The 20,048-nt window shown below is 40.4% G+C and overlaps 2 protein-coding genes across 3 annotated transcripts; one reads left to right on the forward strand and one right to left on the reverse strand.

The window, feature by feature from the left end:
- Positions 1-2,296: 2,296 nt before the first annotated feature.
- Positions 2,297-14,009, reverse strand: LOC122776014 (transcription intermediary factor 1-alpha-like). 2 transcript variants are annotated; one of them, XM_044036323.1, is made up of 18 exons: positions 12,531-14,009; positions 11,542-11,663; positions 11,195-11,342; positions 9,307-9,439; positions 8,964-9,080; positions 8,649-8,763; positions 8,291-8,437; positions 7,977-8,091; positions 7,066-7,442; positions 5,867-5,989; positions 5,701-5,785; positions 5,536-5,584; positions 5,298-5,430; positions 4,599-4,924; positions 4,351-4,489; positions 3,741-3,815; positions 3,306-3,461; positions 2,297-3,227 (listed from the first exon to the last, which is right to left on the reverse strand). In XM_044036323.1, the coding sequence occupies exons 1-18, from the start codon at positions 12,802-12,804 to the stop codon at positions 2,988-2,990; spliced, it is 2,874 nt and encodes a 957-aa protein (XP_043892258.1). In that variant the 5' UTR covers positions 12,805-14,009; the 3' UTR covers positions 2,297-2,987. The 2 variants fall into 2 exon arrangements, with proteins under 2 accessions (XP_043892258.1, XP_043892259.1); XM_044036324.1 differs by having other exon boundaries at positions 3,103-3,227; positions 3,306-3,366.
- Positions 14,010-14,939: 930 nt separating this feature from the next.
- Positions 14,940-18,431, forward strand: LOC122776017 (aldo-keto reductase family 1 member D1-like). The gene is made up of 9 exons (XM_044036326.1): positions 14,940-15,093; positions 15,311-15,478; positions 15,580-15,696; positions 15,917-15,994; positions 16,147-16,269; positions 16,693-16,802; positions 17,155-17,320; positions 17,423-17,505; positions 17,597-18,431. The coding sequence occupies exons 1-9, from the start codon at positions 15,001-15,003 to the stop codon at positions 17,637-17,639; spliced, it is 981 nt and encodes a 326-aa protein (XP_043892261.1). The 5' UTR covers positions 14,940-15,000; the 3' UTR covers positions 17,640-18,431.
- Positions 18,432-20,048: the final 1,617 nt, after the last annotated feature.

Consider the following 20,048-nt stretch of genomic DNA (forward strand, 5'->3'; position numbering starts at 1 on the left):
GCCGACTTTTATTTCTAATCAATCCAGGAATATTTTCCTTTTCCTGGAGCAACTCCAAAACAATTCACTCTGATTGCATTTATAGGATAACACTATTTAAAAAAACATGCATTATATGCAGGTTAGTTACACTGTAATAATTCACTATAATCTCACAAAAAAAGACAAAGATATTGATATGATTGATAGTCATTGGAAAGTACTAAACCTGAGGGAGCAAGTGTCTTCAGGCTACTGTGCTGCAAAGTATGCATGTGCACACATGGAAGATTTTTCTTCCCATCATTAGAAAAAGTAGACCTTTTTCTGTGTGTGATTAATGATTGTACTGATTGCTCACATCTGGAGCCGGTTTTCAGGTATTTTAAAAAATATGTTGTGGCTATGCCCAGACTGTGAGCTTTGAAACCAATTGGGGCACCTAAAATAATAAATACTTTAATTGCAGTGTCAACAACGACGATCCGTCACTACTACATTTGGGTTTGTTGCTCTGTAAAAGTGATTCATTGCAACCTGCCTCTGTCCCTCATGGTTTAATCCCCACCGGAGTCTGCACAGCAGTAGACCTACAGTATTACTGTCAAGCTCATTTTACTCTGTTGTTACTTAACTTGTCACAATTAAAACACAATTTTTTAAAACTATCACGGGCGCGATAATGGGAAGTGAGAAGGAGCTGGATATAAACAGGCCACAAACACACATGCTTACACACTTCCACAAGAATTGGCAAGGGGCAGAGAAATAATTGCTAGACTGTATTATAAACATTTTGTACCAACCAAGGCCCTCTGCAAATTCAATCAGTCTACTGATTCTGGGCATGGTGACAGAGAGAGGTTAAATGATCTTCTAATCAGAGCCACATGTCTCCACCACCAGTCTAGCCATTCTAGAAACATCACCAAAGACTTGATATTGGGACACCGCAGGCACACAGGGGAGCCCACAAGTCTATGGCAGTTATAAATGGGTAACTGCGCTGCAAAAGCCTTGTGTGTGTGCATGTGCGATGAGTTGTGTCTCCGTATCCTTCAGACCACCACAGCTTTCCTGTAACAGAACCCTAGCAAAACAGTAAATATATACTTTACACAAGGACAATATTGTTTTGCAAGATTCAGCCCATTCGCCAAAAAAATGACGTGAGCCACAGAAAGAATCCATGAAGGAATGGTGTTTGTGTGACTTCCGCAAAATCACACAATCAGTCTTCCTTTATTTCACAATATGAGAGTGGGATCATTTTGCAGAACCACCTTTTAATACTTGTCTCATAGGCTACAGTCTACCAACACATCCCCTTGATCTCTCCATGGTGTAAAAAAATAAGCTTACAGGGATAATCCATCCATAGTTGGGTCATCCATCACAGTCAACAAGTCTGCTTTCACTTTGTCACTTGGTAAAGCAGATACAGTATGTGCCACAATGGTATACAATATATACAATTACCTTGATGGTTTAAATATGTAACCTATAGCAGATCTTCTACAAATGAATCAATACCATTACAAATGTGTATGATTAATACAATTAGAAGAATAGTAAATGTAGACTTTTGCCAAAGCTGACATGTGTCAAAGATGTGGTAATTACCCCCCTCTAATGTAACAACTACCAACCAACTGTTGAGCAGCTGTTAATCTTATCTTTGTCAAAGTGAAATGCAGATAAAGCTCACGCCCCACTACAGGTCATATCAGGAATTCAGAATGCCCAAAGTGAGAGTTTGGCCGTTGCCAGGCCCCGAACCGCATGCCAGTCTCACCTCACCCCTTCACCCTCTGCCTCCAATCAACATGAAGGCTTGAACAAGAAACAGCAGCAGGAGCTGACCCCCTCGCTCATACCGGGAAGGAAATTGGACTGACCAAGGTCGCATTCAGACAGTGCTAATCTTGTTGTGGGGGATGTGGTACACTTCCTTTGAAGCTCAACAAAGCTTGTCTTGCCACATCTGCGTCAATCAACAGAGAGCTTCTAACACAGCCGGGCAGTCTGAGGGCCCCAAACGTCTCATACACTTTAATAAATACAACCACAACACTTGTTAAAGGAGCAACTAACTGTCCCCAAGAGAGTTGTAATAAGGTTTATAATACTTTACAGTTTCCAGAGACTCCATTACCTTGTAGTCTACAGGTAATGAACTTGTACAAAGTTAGTAAACACCTGTATATGGACTTATGGCTTGTAAAAAAAAAATAAAGTTTTTAAATAGAAGTAATCTTGGAAGTCTATTTGCCCATATTGAACCATAGTTTGTCAGAATAAAATGTTGAGAAATCTCTTGCATTTGACTTGTTTTAATATAAATTCCTACACAGATAACATATATAGAGGACCTAAAGACATTTCACATTTATAACATTAGAAGTGCAGTTCTGCTCCACGTTAAGAAAAGAGATATATTGCATGACGTGTGTGACATTTGAAATCTGGGGTCTGTGGTTTCATAAAAACTGTTTCGGCATGTTCCCTTTATGTTGTCATTTTACTTGCCTCTGGGGTTAGCGTGGGCCGGGTTATAACCCCTTTTAGTCCCCATTAAATACACCACAAACAATAAGGCTTGTAATTATCACCCTTTTCTAATCACTGCTTTATTCACACATGGTGCACACAACAGGAAAACCTACCAGACAGGACCAAACCAGTGGTCGGTTCACTGTAATAAGACATAAGGTAAGAAAGAATGAATGAATGATTTTCATGTACAAAAACTAGACTGGATTCAGTTGTATCCAGGAAGTACCTCAATGTGCCGCATGTGTTCTATGTGCGTCCAACTATAAGTCCTGTTTTGATTAAATGGTCTGTCCTGTGTTATACCAGAAGTTTTTGGTGACCTGGTTCCAATTTTGTCATCATGTAATGACTTCAAATATGTGTCATAAATGTCTGTAATAAAAGTTCCACACACCACATAATAGCTGGTGCTGGTAGTTTGCGTATTAAAAGCATTAGGAGCATTTGTGCTTTTATACTGCTGCCTCGTCTCCATTGAAACAGTTTGGCGTATCCTGGGAGTATGAACATGTGCGCTGGCTCTTTGCAGGGTGGGACATTTTGTCAGGAGATGACACTCGAGAGTCTGAGTGGTCAGCAGGTTTTATCTCCAGTTTTATTTCTGGGAAGCTTTGGTCAGAAAAGAGGGTCATCAGGCGCTCCTCAAACAACGCCATAAGCTTCCGGCCTGCCGCGGTGTCCTCTGTGTTTGCCTGACATGAAAATAGAAGAAAGAGTTGTCACCAAGAGTCAGGATTGGTATAACACGGAATAAAATGCCGACGCCGTACCTCGTTGAGGACTCCACAATTCCTGAAGATGAGCCTGATGTCGGATACAAACTCTGCAGTGCTTTGGTAGTACAGACTGTGTTTAGCATCCAGTCGCCTCCTCACAGTTAAAAGACTCATCTGCCCATTTATAGTCGGACTGTTATTAGCACATGCCTACAGTATTTAGAAAGGGAGAGATAATAAAAGACTACAACTTCATGGGCAGATGGTAAAGTTAAATCTCATATTTGTAAGCTATGATGTGAGGTATGGGACTGAAGTCTAAGTTTATAATAAAGAAACTCTTCAAAGTATTTACGTTGACGCTCCCGCTTCATAAATGTGTCTTATAGTGATGAATATAGCATATTACATAAATTAATCAGAACAACAATGTGACACGTATGTGGTAAACTTTGAAGTCTCTGACGTCAGACCTGCTTCCAGACTCACCGAGGGGGGTCCAGTCTCTCGCAGGTTTGAACTCTGGTGATTGCAAAGTAAGTGCAGCAACAGCCTCTCACACTTCTGCAGAGGTAGAAAAAGACACCAGATGTAAGTGAGTCAGTAAGTAAGTAAAGCTTTATTTGTGTAGCACATTTTAAAACAGCAACTTACAAAGTGCTTTCACATACGTAATAAAAAATACACAGAAAAGGAAGAAAAGCAATGAGATGAAAGGATAAACAGATACAAAGACAAAAAGAGATAAAAAAGATTTAAAAAAAAAGACGGCATCACATCAAAGCAAGTCTATAAAAATGAGTTTTAAGAAGAGATTTAAAAGATGACACTGAGTTCGCAAGCCTTATCTCCGCGGGCAGGCGGTTCCAAAGCCGAGGCGCTCTGACGGAGTAAGCGCAGTCTTATTACTATAAAACACATCAAAACTGTACAACCTCTACCTTTCAAAGACACAAAAAAAAGAAGAGGCTGCAAAAAAAATACTCCTAAACTTGACAGATGTCTGCGTAAGACTGAAGTGTTGCGCTCACTGGAGCACACTCTGCGTAGTAAAACTTTATTTTAACCAGACTCCAGTAACATCTTAAAAGATACTGACTCGTTTGTCCTCAGGAGGGAATTCTCCTTCCGAGTCGAATTCCTTTTTTACTGTTTTCGTCTCGGGTCTGCTCGGGTCACAATCGTACTCCATCTCGGGCGCCGATGGATCGCGGCAGAAAGAGCAAAACCACTTCCCGCTGAAAGCAGACGGTCATGGAAAAGGGGATGAACATTAACAAGTGGTTATTGCTGCTGTGGGAAGAAAACCTCACGTGAACTTTCCTTATAAATGCATTCCAAAGTTACCTGGGAGATTTGAGGAGAGATGGAACATGGCACACGGGGTGAAACACTCTGAGACACCTTCCACAGCACACCAGGTCGCCTCCACTCTGACACACAGCACACAAGACTTCATTAGAGTCTTCCGCTTGTGCTTTCTTTTGGTCTACTTGCTGTTCTCTCCCCCTCCTCTGGTCCCGGGGTCTGCTTGGAGGCTTTGACAGGCTTTGGAGTTTGCCGTCTGAACTCTGAGGAGGAGTTGGGACTTTTTCCCCGTCACCTTGTGCACTGACTTGTGGGTGTTGTTCACCAGTGCTGTCAGGAGGACTGGCTCCTTGTTTGTTTTGCACCTGGACCCACAAAAAACAAAGTTAATCTATAACAACATCTTTTGCATTGAGCTCAATCAGGAGTACGGTCAGGTTGGGAGGGAAATTCTGGTTTTATATAAACACTATTTCAGTTTTAATGATTTAGATCATCTTTGATGTGCTTAAAAAAAACTGAGGGGACAAGAAACATGAACAGTCCTAAGACGGTTTTAAATGAACCACAACGAAAACATTAAAACTAACTATAAATCCGATGTGGCAACGATTTTGGCTTGTTTACAAACTGTTTCTCCACCAATCTCCATTTCCTAATATCACCGCTACTTTGAAGTGTGTTTTGTTATATGATAACCGACTTTCTAAAAACAAAAACAAAAAATGAACTCCACACATAGTTACTGTCATCTTCTGGCTCATCTTTGATGACAATGGCAGGCCCTGGCGACGACCTTCGTCTTTTCTTGACAGCTGAGCCCGTCACTCCACTCGCCTGTTGTGTTTCTGGAGGTTTCCAAGAAACAGTCCTTGGAAACAACACGAGAGCCAATTACAAAAATGCAAAATATACACGCGAGACCAAGGACAAGGGGACTGAGGTCGTAAGATTGTACTTTTGAGTGCGTCCTTACCATGACTTCTCCACTTGAAAGTACTCTGGCGAAGTCTGTCGCCCTCGCACTTGAAAGAAATGTACGTCTGTTTGCTCAGTGACAACAAAATACACACACACTGCTGCTGCATGTCACTAGGATATACACAAATGTTTAATACAGTTGAAAATGACACAGACATACCGTTTCTGTGTGTCAAGGAAGGCGGGAGGCTCTGGGGACAGTTTGGTGTCAGCATAGCGCTCTTGTTCAGATACGTGGGCTCAATCTAAACGCAACATAATAATAGTGAACTTCACAGTAACACAAAAACATCAGGTGTTGTGTGTCAATAGGGGGAGTAACTCACCGTCTGTCCTGATTGAGATGAACACACGGGCAATGGTGTGATTTGTGAATACAACGGTGAAGAGGAAGCTCCATCCACAGGTTTATCTTGGTGACTGGAGCTGCTAACCACGGTCCTCAGAGGCTACAGAGGAATGAGAGAAATGTCGTCGGTAATTGTGAATTTACATGTTAATTACAAGTTACAAGTTTATTTGAAACCAGGACGGTGTTCTTAAATCCGCCTAAGACGTTATTCAAGTAGTCAGTCATGTGTGTCTGCTCATGAGTTTGTCTTTTCTGTCAGGACAGATTTGGTGAAATCTTCTACAAAGGTCTGTATGGCCCAAGGAAGAAATTATAGGGTTTTAACAGTGATCCACACAAAGACCTGGATTAAGGATATTTTCAAATAAATTCTTACCCATGCAAGATAGGAAATTTATACTGTGGGAATCTGAGCAGCCTTGGCAGAGGTTTGTTCTCTTTGAGTGCCTCCTTTAGTTTTATTATATTGTTTGCTATTTCTCTTCAGAGAAAAACTAATATGCTGCAGATATTCTGTGACTTGCCTCACCATGTTGGCTTTTACGTTCATTAACATTACACCAACAAAACGGGGGTTATTTTTAATAAATAAAACAAGACCACAGATGTCCTTCATAGAAAGTCGTAGACTTCTAAATGCTACATCAATTTCAAGCTGATTGAATGTAAAACCAACGGCTCACCACAACACAATGTCGAACCCAGTTTAGAACGCTGACAAAAAAATCAATCGGGTATATTTATTTACCGCAGAGTTGAGTTGAGAGCTCATCGTGCAGCTGTAACAGCTTGTTCACATCAGTACGTCACAACTTATGTGTGCACTTCGCAGGCCAGTATTGTCCTGTGACTGACTTTGAACCAAAACACACTGCAAACTAGACTAAACAACGCGGATGAGATATTATCAACGCTTTCACACAGAAACGTGGGCTTGTCCTCCATGGCGGCATGTCGGCTGCTGTTTGCCTGCGAGTTTTTTGCTGTTTTTATTCGATGTCTCATGCCGTCTCAGACTAAAATTCATCATGACAAGAAAAGACATAGATTGCCCAGGATGTGAAGGCTGTCGGCTCCATTTAGGACAACGCCATCTGCTGTCAGTGCTGGTTAAGAGGGGTTGTCCATCAAACAGTCACAAACACACATGCGCTCATAGGAAGGCGCACTAACCCGGGGTGTAAATCCAGGACTCGGTGCAGAGCTTGTTGGGCTGGTGTGGTTGGGGGGAGGCACCGTAAACCTACGGCCTGGTTGAGGCGGCCCAATGTGGGAGGGAGAGCTTCCCTGCAGAGGCCCTGGTACTGTACGCTGTAGTCGAACACTCTGGTACCACGACCACGGTGAAGGAGGAGCCTGTGGCTGCCAGAGGGCCTGCGGGTTCAGCTTGTCCACCTGTAACTGGAGCTGAGCTAGAGTATTAACTGGAGCTCCGAGAGCAAAGCTTCGGGGTGAGCCTGAGGGCGCGCGCCCATGGTGGGACAGCTGATGAGGGATACCCTGAAAACCGACCAGCTGGTGGCCTGGTATGCTCTCTATCACTAAAGAGCCTGAGGGGACAGACAGAGAGAGACTGGATAAGCATAACAATAATACAGACAAAACTCAGCCAGAGAACTCAAGGAAAAGAAAAGGTTTGGGCAAGAAATATAAAAAAGTTTGGTCAGTATTAATGCAGAAAATCCATGCCATACTGCATGCAACTTTTTTTTGGTTTTAATCTATTTATTTATAAATTATTTCGTCAAGTGAGCCACAATGTGTTCATCAATATTTTTCATTTATGGTGACTGGTTTCCTCTTTGCACTTTAAAAGGAACACTGCATGTGTAACATTCAGTAGTCCCTGTTACACTATAGCTGTTGAATGTAAAATGGAATACTCAATAGGCAGATGCTCATGAGGACAGAGGAATACACCAAGGTAAAAATCTGGTTAAGGTTTAAAGGTTTACAAACAACTATGAATGAAAATATTTCACAATCATAATAAGAAATCCACTTTATTTGACATTTATAGCTCTCATATTGTACATAGTATGATATTAGTGTACATACGTCATATGTAGTTACATTTTTCTTACCCAGATCAATATTTGAGGCCCAATACAAGGATCGACACTGGAAGTGAACAGTGCTCTGTGGTATAAATGAGGTACTGCATTTTGCCCGAAGGAGGTTCTCAATCTGAAACAGAATCTGCAACAGAAGGGATGTTATTAATAATTTTTTTTTAAAGGCTGTTGACTGTTACAAAAGGCATATGTTCCAATTTCTTTGCGTGCAAGACACAGTAGACACAGGCTCCAAACAGGCTCTCACTGTGTTGTTTTCACTTCGGGCAAACAACACCATGACATGATAATGTGCAGTACATTAATATTCAGGCAGGTCTTACCAGCCGCTTAGTGTACAAAAAGCCTGTGCCCCCATTCTTGGCTGTGGCCCATTTGGTAAATTTGATGACATGATCCAGGTGTCTGGACAGATAGCCAACGTCCTCTTGTTGTTTTCGCAAAACACTCTCGTGATCCTTTGTTACAGCCTGGGAGAAACATGAATAAATGAATATCTGCAGGCTAATGTTCAGACAGCTTGAGGGAATGTGCTCTGGGCCTCGGGGTAAGACAGCCACGACTGAGTTTGCAAGGAAGTAATGTTCTGGAATCAGCACCATAGCAAACTACATCTCCATTTTTAAATCTTAAAACTGACGCTGTACATTGGCATGTGGTTGCTTTATTTTGTTAACATACCTCAAGCTGATTAATTAGCATATTGCCCTTCTTGTTTATCTCGAGAATCAAACTGCAGATGGACTTTTGTATTTCATCGTGAACAGATGTACGGTTCTGATCAACCCGAAGAAGTCTGCAAGACATGAACATCACCACTGTCAATAAATCCAGATGTTACACGTCACATGCAGAACTGTGTTTCAAAACACATTTTGGATTATTATTTTTTCTTTTTTCTGTTAACAATATTTTTCCCAGTTCCCAGTTCATTTCCCAGTTCTTGCTTATGAAACACAAAATGTGTAATCCTGCAGTATGAGTGGACATACGTACCCATTGTTTATGGAGTTTGACACATCTTCAATTAGTTTCTTTTTCTCCTGCAGCTGAAGGGTCGCTCTCTCCATGTGCTGCCTGTGGTTTTTATAAGCGTCTTCGAGAAACTGGTAACTGATCCAAAAGAACATTGTGTCACTGATTACCTAATATCATACATGCAGTATACATTATAAGTACAAATATTCCTGGAAAATTCAAGTAGTTACAAATATGTTAATCGCATCCAGCTGCGTAATACCGTGGAAGAGTGTGCTGTCAAACCAAACTTGGAACGTATACACACAGGTGTATGCATAAACATGGCGATATGACATTGTAGTGCAGTTTGTGTCTGTACTTGTGGTCCTTGTGCTTCACCAGTTGGCAGTCACGGCAGGTTAGCTGATCACAGGTCTCACAGAACAGCTTCAGCGGCTCTTGTTTGTGGATGTCACAGAACACGGGCCTCTGAGTCGACATGACGTGGACTTCTGGAAAACAACAGCGGGCTCATAATAAGGAGATACATACGACGGAGTACTACGTAGGGCCACATTGAGAACAATTTGACAGACTTTATTGCTTCTGTGGAGGGGGAAATAGCTGGAACTGGTCGACTGCAGGGTTATCGGTCGACGCATCAGTGGGGTTGCATTCAGAGGGGTTTTGTGGTTTCTCTAGTTTATCATATGAATCCATATGCCATAAGGCATTGGGGCCTCCGGCACGCTCGCCGGACCTCGATTCCCTCTGGATCCAAAATCGTAATTATCAGTCGGATTGTTTCTTTAGAAACCACAAAACCCCTCCGAATGGCCCGCTGATGCATCCACCGATAACAGTCGACCAGTTCCAGCTATTTCCCCCTCCAGAAAAGCAGTGATTTCCTCCAAGTCTGCCTGGTTCATTCTGCGGGAAACAAAAGATGCCTTTTCTTGCATATGCTTTTTAAAGTCCTCATACTTATGACGATGTGACGCTGATGTGCCAAAAGATTAAGTATCTCCTTGTTTGTGGAACCTATTCTAAAGTACTATTCCACAGGCCTCATTTTAACTCTCCTCTTCTAAAACAGACTTAAATTTATGACTTTTTTTTCTCATAAATGTATGACTTTTTTTTCTCATAAATTTATGACTTTAATCTCATCAATTTATGACTTTAATCTCATCAATTTAAAACTTTATTCTCGTAAATTAAGACTTTATTCTTAAAGTCTGTGATTTTTTTTTTTCTACATTGTGGCCCCAATACTCCATCGTAGATACACAACAGTAATGCTGCGTATTCAATCCACTATCTTTGTCTTAAACTACAGCTTAAAAAGAATATGTAAAGTAAAGTAGGATAATATCTTGTGGTTCCTTCCTTTGATTCCCTACAAACACTCATGTGGAGGATAAAGCGGTAGAAACTGGATGGATGGATGGAGTGTTCCTTCATTTGATGTAGTGGTAAATACTGAAATATGTCAATGCAGGTCAGTACAATTGCAGCAGTAGCCGGAGAATCAATTGTATTTTACAGGTTTAAATATTTTTTTATAGAAATCTTAAAGGTCTGCTGAAAAGCCATTGGTAACTCATGTTGGCTGCTCCTTTTCAAGCTACACAACTAAATGTTTTGCTTTAATCTCAATTATTTTACTTTCCATAACGAAGCGATTAGGTGGTAGATTTGCTCACACTACCACAAAGTGTGATTACATTATAGTATACGTATATATATATATATATATATATATATATATACATTATATTTTTCTTCAGGGCTAATATAATTATGTTTATTTAACTATTAATAATTGAAGAGTAGTAGTCCTTGTACGGATCAAAACCTGATCCTAATGAGACAGAACCTCATTTCTGGGGGATTGGTTGAGTTTAGGGCTAAGATTTGAATTGCAATTAGGTTAAGGTTAGGGTTAAGCATTAAATGGTTATGGTTAAAGTTCGGGATAATTCTTTGTTTATACTACCCAAATGAATGAACCTCTGTGTCCTAAGATGGATAGCTGCACACATATGTGTGTGTGTGTGTGTGTGTGTGTGTGTGTGAGAGAGAGAGAGATGCCAAATGGACTGCCCAAGAAGAAAAGGGCATTAAATCCTGATGTATTCACCTTTATAAATCAGTTACATTGGCTTACAACAACAACAATAACAACAAATTGACATCTGCAGAACAGTTCAAATGACATATTTTGCGTTTGCCATGGAAACACCAAGTATCTCACAGGCAAATACCTTGTGATACTTCTGTCTTGTGTCTGATGTTGTGGTCTTTGGTGAATTTGACCCTCTGGTGGGCCTCCACACATGTGGCACAGAGGTACTCGACACAGTCCACACAAAACCCAGCAGACTCCGTGTTGTCTTCACAGGTCATACAGAGCTACAGACAAACAAATATGAGCATCATGAATCTGCAGAGTGGAAAAATCTGGCATAGCTCAATGTCTGCCATGTGTGATATGAACAGGCAGGACACAAGTCTGCTGTCAAACATGCTAATGATCATCTTATGGACATCGTCCTAAAAGAAGCAACAACAGAAAGGCTGCCCACACACGGTAATGCATTTTGTCACTGACTTGGAGCGTCCTCTCCGCTGCTGTGCTGCTGGGAGCCTCAGCCGAGTCCTTCACAAAGACGTTTTCCACCACATCCGTCTCCATACACTCCTGCCTGCACACCGGACAGCGGATCACATTCACTGCAATCAAACGCACACGGTGATCAAAAAAACAACTTGATACCTGTCAGCAGATATTTACAACCAAAAGACAATCCATGCACACGAGGAAAATCTACGTCTCCCAAACTTGTCCGAAGCTGAGATTTGTTCTTCAGCAACAATGTAGCGCGCCTTTAAAGTAAAGGGATACTATTTTTGCCCCAATTTGAAATAAATGAATAATAAATAAATATGTGTAATATTTAGTTTATCGGCAGAAATTATATATACTGCGGTATGATCACTTTATGATAAAAGCGTCACTACTTCTTACACATGATGTCAAATGTGTAACAAAGTAAAATCCTATTATATAAGCACTTTTTGCATACACTGTACAGATTTATAGTCAGAGATTTAGAGACAAACAACAAAGAGAAAAAATCTTTCCAGAAGAAAGTCGTAATAATGTGAGAATGAAGTCGCAATATTGTTTTTACGATTTAGTGTCATTATTTAATTTAATTTTAAAATGTAATTACTCCGCGTTTCTCATCTTGACGCAGGTTGCAGCTGATCGTCTTTGCATGATTAATAATGACTTTCCTCATAGTATTACAACTTTATTGTCGCAATATTACGACTTTATTCTCAAAATATCTTTTTTTTTTACGTCCAGTTTGGCTCTAATACTCCGTTGTTATCGTCTATTTTAACCAGAACAAAAATATATGTTTATGTAAATTTGGAAAACATATATGTTTTTTATATCCCAGTCTGCGGTCCACAAATGGGCCGCGGACCACACTTTAAGCAACCCTCATCAACGCTTACGGACCACTAAATTGCGTCTATTACTCTGCCGCCATTCAAAGTCCACACACGTTTGTAAACAGATGTACTCACGTGGTTTGGTGTCGGAGTTTTGCAGCGCTGCGATGGCCAAGACCCTGGAGGGAGAAGGTAAACATCTGTGACAGAAAGAGTGCAGACACGGCAGGAGTCTGGGTTCACGGCTGTGGAACTTCAGGTGGCAAACTGGGCAAGAGTCCATGTCAACGTGTTCGCGGGCGCTTCCTGACTTCTCCTGCACGCGCGTGATTTCAGAAGCACCCGCAGACTCCTGTTGGTCCGCTCTCCCATCCATTTGCTGCACTTGCTCCTGACCAAAGATCCTCATCAGTGTACGCACTCAGGTGACTTCACTGTCCACGAAGAGAACGTCCTTCTTCCGCTTTTTATTTAGCGTCTTATCAGGGTCTGGAAACGCTTCTCTGCACCGACCAAAAAAAAGTGGCACTGGGGATAAAATACACAATATGCCCGCGTGAGGGTGTCGCACGCCCACCGTGTGCCGCAGATACTGCAACTGTCTGCACAGTGCACACCGCACGCACGAGAGGGGTGGGGTCAAATCAGTGCGCGTGCTGATGAGATAGTGATGATCAGGACAAACTCCACAGGTCAGGGGCTCATGTTGTTATATGTGTAACAAATGTGTAACAAGCTTCCTGGCTAGATAAAATGGGGGTTGCAAATCTCTGTAAAACATACATGTGTGGTTCTCATGTTATATTTAAAAGTCTTCTTGCATACAAGTGTGCATTTCACATGTGTCCATGCAACCAATGTTTGTTTTATTTTGTAGTGTAGGATAAAATGGTGGTGCCTGTGTTACATCTGGGTGCATTTCACCTGAATGATGGGTATTTCATACATGCCACTTTCACTGAGGTAATAAAATAGAATAAAAATAGGGACTGCTAGTTGCTTGGTAACTAAAAACATAATGTACTGTCCTCAGATAACTTTCTAACTGTCATCATTAATCTTAAACTTCAATCAAAATCGAAGTGAATGTAAACCTGTACCACACATTTTCTGACTTTGTTCACATCACAAAACAAAATCTGACAAGACTTCAGCAGATTCGTCATTGTTCATGTATACACACACACACACACAAACACATATATACATATATATATATATATATATACATACATATATATATGACTGGGAGGAAGGACTACCGTGGCTCTTGATGGGAGGTTGGAGGTAGTGAAGGAAAGCACCGGTTTTAGGCCATACAGTTCACGGGCCACTTGCACTGTTGCGTGATGCTGTGGTTCCATCAGAACCCCCGAGTAATCTTGTTGACTATGTAAATGCGTTGGATGTTGATTTTACGGTCCTATTGTCTGGACATCCGCCACATCAAAGGCTCTGAAAATGTTGTGGCTGATGCGTTGTCGTGTTAAAATACGATACTGAATATATCCTGGCCAATGTGTTCACCCTCTCTGGCCTTCCACATTCTTTGTTGTCTCTCTTAATTTGCTTCTTCAGGCACTGAGGTTGCTGAAAGGACCTGGTTGGTGTTGGTTGGCTGGATGGGGTCATCAAATGGTCAGTATGATGGATTTTTCTTTTTTTGGGGGGGCCAAATGAAGTAAGTTTCTGCTGTCAGTGTTCCTGATTGGAACATGATATATATGTATATATATGTATATATATATATATATATATATATATATATATATATATATATATATATATATACATATATATATATGTATACACATATATATATATATATATATATATATATACATATACACATATATATATTCAGAGAAATCAGAGAAAATCAGAGAAAAGATAAATGTTTCTTATTATAAATCTATCAGTCTTATTGTCAAGTTTTTGGTAATTCAGTCTGTACAATATTTTGTTTCTTCTTGATGTCATCGTCTTGTTTTAAATGATGTGTATTCTTAACTTTTCAATAATAATGTACTCGGAGGATTTCATTGAGATTTATTTTTGTTCATGATGTCAGCAAATCTTCTGCACATTCTGCACAGAAAGCTAGGCTGGCTACTGTGCATGTAGGTGACTGATCTAGCTAACCGCACACAGTTTTATATACTGTAGTATTGTCACTAATAGTTTGATGATACTAACCGCTGTGTAACATTATAGATATGTAAAATACAATAACTTCTTACTCACATATTTATGTTGTTTCAGCAAACACTGAATATGAAATGAATAGATGTTTAAACATACATGGTTTACATTACATTTCTATTGACTACACAACCAACCTGCCTAAACAGTTGTTACTGAACGCAGCTTGTCACATTAAAGAGAGGAGATCAAAATCAACTGCTATAAAGAAATTATTATTGTGACTTTGTAATTTTCTACTACTATTTACAAAGGTCATTATAAATGTCAGTTATCTGTGAATGCTTTCAGCAAGAAGCTACTATCAGGAGTGCATGGGAGGTTTACACATAAGGTTCAAGGTTCACCGTCCTGCTCTGCATTATCTGTTGAGCAAGCTCGAGAGCGGTTCACTTTGTTCGCGATGAGTCTGACTGTGAAGAGCCACAGTGTCTGCCTCAGTGATGGAAACCACATTCCACTGCTGGGACTGGGCACATATGGAGACCCTCAAACGGTGAGAAATACACAGAATAATATCTGTGTTTCCAGAATTTAACTTAATTTGTCATGTACTGAATAATGCAAGAGGACTCGTGCGTGGTTTAGGCACATGAGCTGTTATTGCTTGTAGTGACTGGATCAACCTTGACGCTATCATTTGCTCAAACTGCGGCACAACTTAATCCAAACATGGTCAAGTAATGTTTCAATTTTCTCTGGGTTTTCTCAAGACACCCAAAGGCACCACGCTTGAGTGTGTCAAGCATGCCATAGATGTGGGTTACAGGCACTTTGATGGGGCGCTGGTGTATTTCAATGAGCATGAAGTGGGTCAAGCCATTCGAGAGAAGATTGCTGATGGAACCGTTCGAAGAGAGGACATTTTCTACTGTGGGAAGGTAATACTGGGATTCAGGATTTCTCAGTGATATGTCTGAAGGACTGAGAACACTCAAGTGTGTGTTGTGTATTACTTTAAGGTCTGTATTGTCTTCCTCAGCTCTGGAATACCTTCCACCCTCCGGAGTTGGTGAGACCGGCCTTGGAAAGGACACTGGAAACCCTAAAATTAGACTATGTGGATCTCTACATCATTGAGCTTCCAATGGCCTTCAAGGTTTCTGGATAGCACTCAGTAGTTATCTTATCAGTCCTATTTGAGTCTGAAAGTCATCATTACGTGAAATGACTGTTTGGTTTGGGAATAATGTGTTGGGTTTAAAACAAGAGTAAACAGTCAGAGTGTGGTTGTTTAGTTGTCATTGTTTATATTTGCATGAGCAGGAAAATCAAATAGAATTATGTGAGAGCCTTTTTAATTCCTGCTTAAATTTTAGCCTGGAGACGAGTTTTATCCAAAAGACAAAGATGGAAAACACATCTACCATCACACAGACCTTTGTGCAACATGGGAGGTGAGTTCTAATGAGAACACAGTGTACAATGCTGCACACTGTGTGTGCTCATCTCTTCTTTGGCTATAATGTCTGCATGCCGTCAGTGATCTGATGTACTGCACATGTTGTTTTTAAAATAACAACCATGATCTATCATTGGCTTTTTACAGGCATTAGAGGCTTGCAAGGATGCTGGACTTGTGAAATCTCTCGGAGTCTCCAACTTCAACCGCAGGCAGCTGGAGCTGCTGCTGAATAAACCTGGTCTCAAACACAGACCTGTATCAAACCAGGTGAGCGTACCTTTTCTGCTTCCACCACCAATGACTTTACTATGTACTGTATGCAGTGTGGTGGTTTATTGCAGTATACTGCAGTTTCATGCTTTCCATTTAACGTTTAATGTAAAAGAAATCATTTGACATGATGGCAGTAAATCTGTCAGCTACAGTCTCAGTCTAATCGGTCCTTGGTTTATATGTTAATATATTTATTACTCATTTCGTTGTCTTGGTTAAATGTCGACTGGACATTATGTACTGTGGCTCTGTATAGTTAAAGTTATACTACAGAAACCGATGACGCTCATTGTTCATTACACTGTTTCTCGTGAAATGCATTTCTTCAGTGAAGAGTGCTCATGTAATATCGCACCACTTTAGGCCTTTTTTCTTGAAAATGATGCATTGTCTTATTTCACGCTGTACCTTTTATAGGTTGAGTGCAATCCATATTTCACACAACCCAAGCTTCTGGAGTACTGCCGTCAAAATGACATCGTGATTGTTGGCTATTGCCCAATTGGCTCCTCCAGAGATGCCTCGTGGTATGTAGCCGTTTCAGGCCTCAGGAAATATGCAATATTCCAGTGTCAGAGTGATATTTGCAAAAGGGACTTGCTCATTTAGCAATGCTTGGTTTACTCAGGAACTGGAACTGCATGCACAGGGATGGAAATGTGTTTGTTTGTTAGGCTTAAGGGTGAATGATTCCTGACATAACATAAAACTAGCATTTATACACTTTCACATGTACTGTATGTGGAGATCATTGAGCAATGTCCAGAGTTATACAGTGTATGTATTATTGTTGTTACAAACATTCAGTGTAAGTTTGGGGTGCTAAGAAACATTATTAAAGTCTGAGAGCATGGGCTTTGTCTTCTTTCTCTGGATTAGGGTGAATTTGAAATGCCCTCCCATGTTGGAGGATGAGCTGCTTGTTTCCATTGGGAAAAAGTACAACAAGAGTAGCGCTCAGGTGTCTTTGCGCTTCAACATCCAGAGAGGAGTTGTCGTGATCCCTAAAAGCTTCAATCCAGAGAGGATCAAACACAACTTCCAGGTGGCTGCTTTCCCAAACTATTTCTTTCTTTGTCTTTATATGCAACTACTTAATAGCAGTCACAGATATAGGATTTTAATGAAACCGTACATTTTTACACAGATATTTGATTTTTCACTCACGGAAGACGAAATGAAAGCCATTGAGGGACTGAACAAAAATGTTCGTTTTGTGGAGGTGCTGATGTAAGTATGTGGTAAAGTTCAAACTCAGTGGACATTATCTGCTGCCATAAAAGTCAGCCGTCATAATCACACCTTTTTTGTTTTGATGCAGGTGGAGTGACCATCCGGAATACCCATTTCATGATGAATACTAAAGTCGTCCATGGTTTCTTGGCTTTTTGGGCAAATAATTACAACAAAACCCGGACTCTGCATGTGTTTCAGTGATGTTTTGTTCTGGTACTTTCTGGTACTCACACTACACTAGAGGGCTCCAGTTCAAAGGGAAGCCATCCAGCAATGATTGTCCCAGCTGACACAGGGTGAAAGGTGGCGTACACACACACAAAAAGGAAAAAATCAATACAATTCTTGGATTTCTGGGAACTGAATTGGATTGTGCAGTTTATATTTACCTTTCACAATCAAACATACACATTAGTTCGTGACTCACACTGGAAGTTTTATCTGAAATAAATGTGCTAAAGGTTTCGCATTATCTGAATGTGCAGTGGCAGATTCGCTCTCGGCATTTCTACTGTTGTTAATCTGTTTGGTTGACCGAAGTCCTGTATCATGTTCAGTAAATCAGCTGTGTTTGAACTACAACTCGTGGAGCAGCAATGAGGTTATGCATGTCCACATGTCAAAAGTATACACTTTTAAGGGGAATGGAAAGGATTTACTGGCGAGGAGTTTCGCAAAAATATAGAATAGCTCTGAGCTGTAGCTGAAAATGAATACATGGGAAATGTTAAACCATAATAAATCCTTAAAAACAACAATAAAAAGATCAGTCAAACAATATACCTGAGATTGTAAAATGTATGAACCAGACAACCAAAGACACGTAGCAATGAACCAAATTAGAGTGACAGTATAGGTTTATTGAGAACACTTGCCTGAGCATCTTGTTTGTTCAAAAAAATAAAATCATTGAAACCATTGTTAAGTTTGTTAACTTTTTTCTTTTTTTTGCATTGCATATACATTTGGTCAGATCCAATAGTTATCACAGTGTTATCACAGTGTTGACATATTGTGTAATCTTTGTGTACTCACCTACTACCCACTTTAAACGTCATGGCCTGAGCAGAAATGGTCCACCACAACAATGAAAGTACGAGCTGGATCCATCATTTTGTTTTTGTTGGTTTGATGCCCCGGATCTGTTCATCCAAATGTTGTATTTCAAACTTGTAGTTAAAACACCTACTGTACTTCTTCCATTAATCTCAGCTGAACTAATGTTGTGATGCAGTCTTTTGGATCGATGTGATCTAATATTAATTATTAATTAAGTCTACACAGCGAGGTCTGAAGGCAGTCTGATCTGTTGTGGACAAAATTTACGATTTTGTCCACATGTAATTTAATAAGCACATTTGAGTTTAATCTGAAGAGGCACAGGCCCTCGAAAACAAACTCCAATCTGAGCAGTGACCCGTGACTGTAAAGTCAGAGAACCACAGGAAACTCTGGAGAGAATTAAGACATAAAAGATTGTGGATGAGCTCCCTGCAGGTCGCAATAATCTGGTTTTAGAGCTTTAGTCTCCTGGAGGGCACAGAGGCCTGTGTGAGGATGGTAGCTAAACCATGAAGCGCTGATTGGGAACTTGTTTTTGAGTATTTGTAACAACCAAGCAACTGCTTTTGGACCAGCTGAGGGCGAGATGTTTTTGTTTATTTTGGCATCCAAGAGAGGGAACAATCTGATTTCTGATTTAACTTTCTTTTGTTGTCTTTTTATTCTACATCAAAATCACTGTTCCTCATCATATCCACCTTTCAGGCTATATGTTAAACATGTCTCTTTACAATAGGGTTCTGTTGAAACATGGCATTTGTTAGCAGGAGCAATAATCATGCAGATATTAACCAAGATATTTAGATTTGCAGAAGGTTTTATGTTTGGTCGTGCAAAACTTCAAATGCTCAGTGTCACAGCAGCAACATAACTGCAGTCAGGCGCACAGCTATACAAAACGAATGTTTCCGTGTCTTGAATTAGAATCCAATCTGAGGTTGGGGTTGGGATTAGAGACTTCACCCTGAAGGTTCTCAGAAAGGAAAAGCAGATACACTTCATCCCTTCCCCAATCCCCACCTCCATAAAGGCCCTCGGGATTGTGACCTTCGTATAAATGCCTTGAACCGGGCCACTTTGCACCCCTGTGGTGGAAAATTGTTCTGAATAGACGAATGAGTGTGTGAGGGAAGAATCTGGTTGAAGGAATAAAGGCTCTCTTCCTGAAGTTTAATTCAGGATGCAAAAGCAATGTTTTCATTCAAATTGATCAGAAAAAAGGCACTAGTACAGTTTATTGGATGCTCTTATATTGAATGTAATTATGCACAAGTTTATGAACTATTAATTTTTATATCTTTTTAATAGCCTTTTTTATATCCAAATTCAGTATTATTTAATATGGTTACAAACCAGTGAAATACAATAAATAATAGGACATGTACATTCTCTACAATTTCCAACTAAATACAAATGGGAGCAGGCTCTCCTCAATACTTACTGGGTGTCCTCTGGAAAGAAAGGCCCTGGGAGAA

This window comes from Solea senegalensis, linkage group LG10 (genome assembly GCF_019176455.1).
Source record: "Solea senegalensis isolate Sse05_10M linkage group LG10, IFAPA_SoseM_1, whole genome shotgun sequence".
In the NCBI taxonomy this organism is placed as follows: domain Eukaryota; kingdom Metazoa; phylum Chordata; class Actinopteri; order Pleuronectiformes; family Soleidae; genus Solea; species Solea senegalensis.

What these genes read in the sequence shown, in the direction of transcription:
- LOC122776017 (XM_044036326.1), top strand. Translation starts at nt 15,001, where the DNA reads ATGAGTCTGACTGTGAAGAGCCACAGTGTCTGCCTCAGTGATGGAAAC. An exon ending in ACATTTTCTACTGTGGGAAG is followed by an intron (nt 15,479 to 15,579) that starts GTAATACTGGGA and finishes TGTCTTCCTCAG; the next exon opens with CTCTGGAATACCTTCCACCC. An exon ending in CGTTTTGTGGAGGTGCTGAT is followed by an intron (nt 17,506 to 17,596) that starts GTAAGTATGTGG and finishes GTTTTGATGCAG; the next exon opens with GTGGAGTGACCATCCGGAAT.
- LOC122776014 (XM_044036323.1), bottom strand. Translation starts at nt 12,804, where the DNA reads ATGAGGATCTTTGGTCAGGAGCAAGTGCAGCAAATGGATGGGAGAGCG. An exon ending in CAGCGGAGAGGACGCTCCAA is followed by an intron (nt 11,343 to 11,541) that starts GTCAGTGACAAA and finishes GTTTGTCTGTAG; the next exon opens with CTCTGTATGACCTGTGAAGA. An exon ending in TCTCTCCTCAAATCTCCCAG is followed by an intron (nt 4,490 to 4,598) that starts GTAACTTTGGAA and finishes GTCTGCTTTCAG; the next exon opens with CGGGAAGTGGTTTTGCTCTT.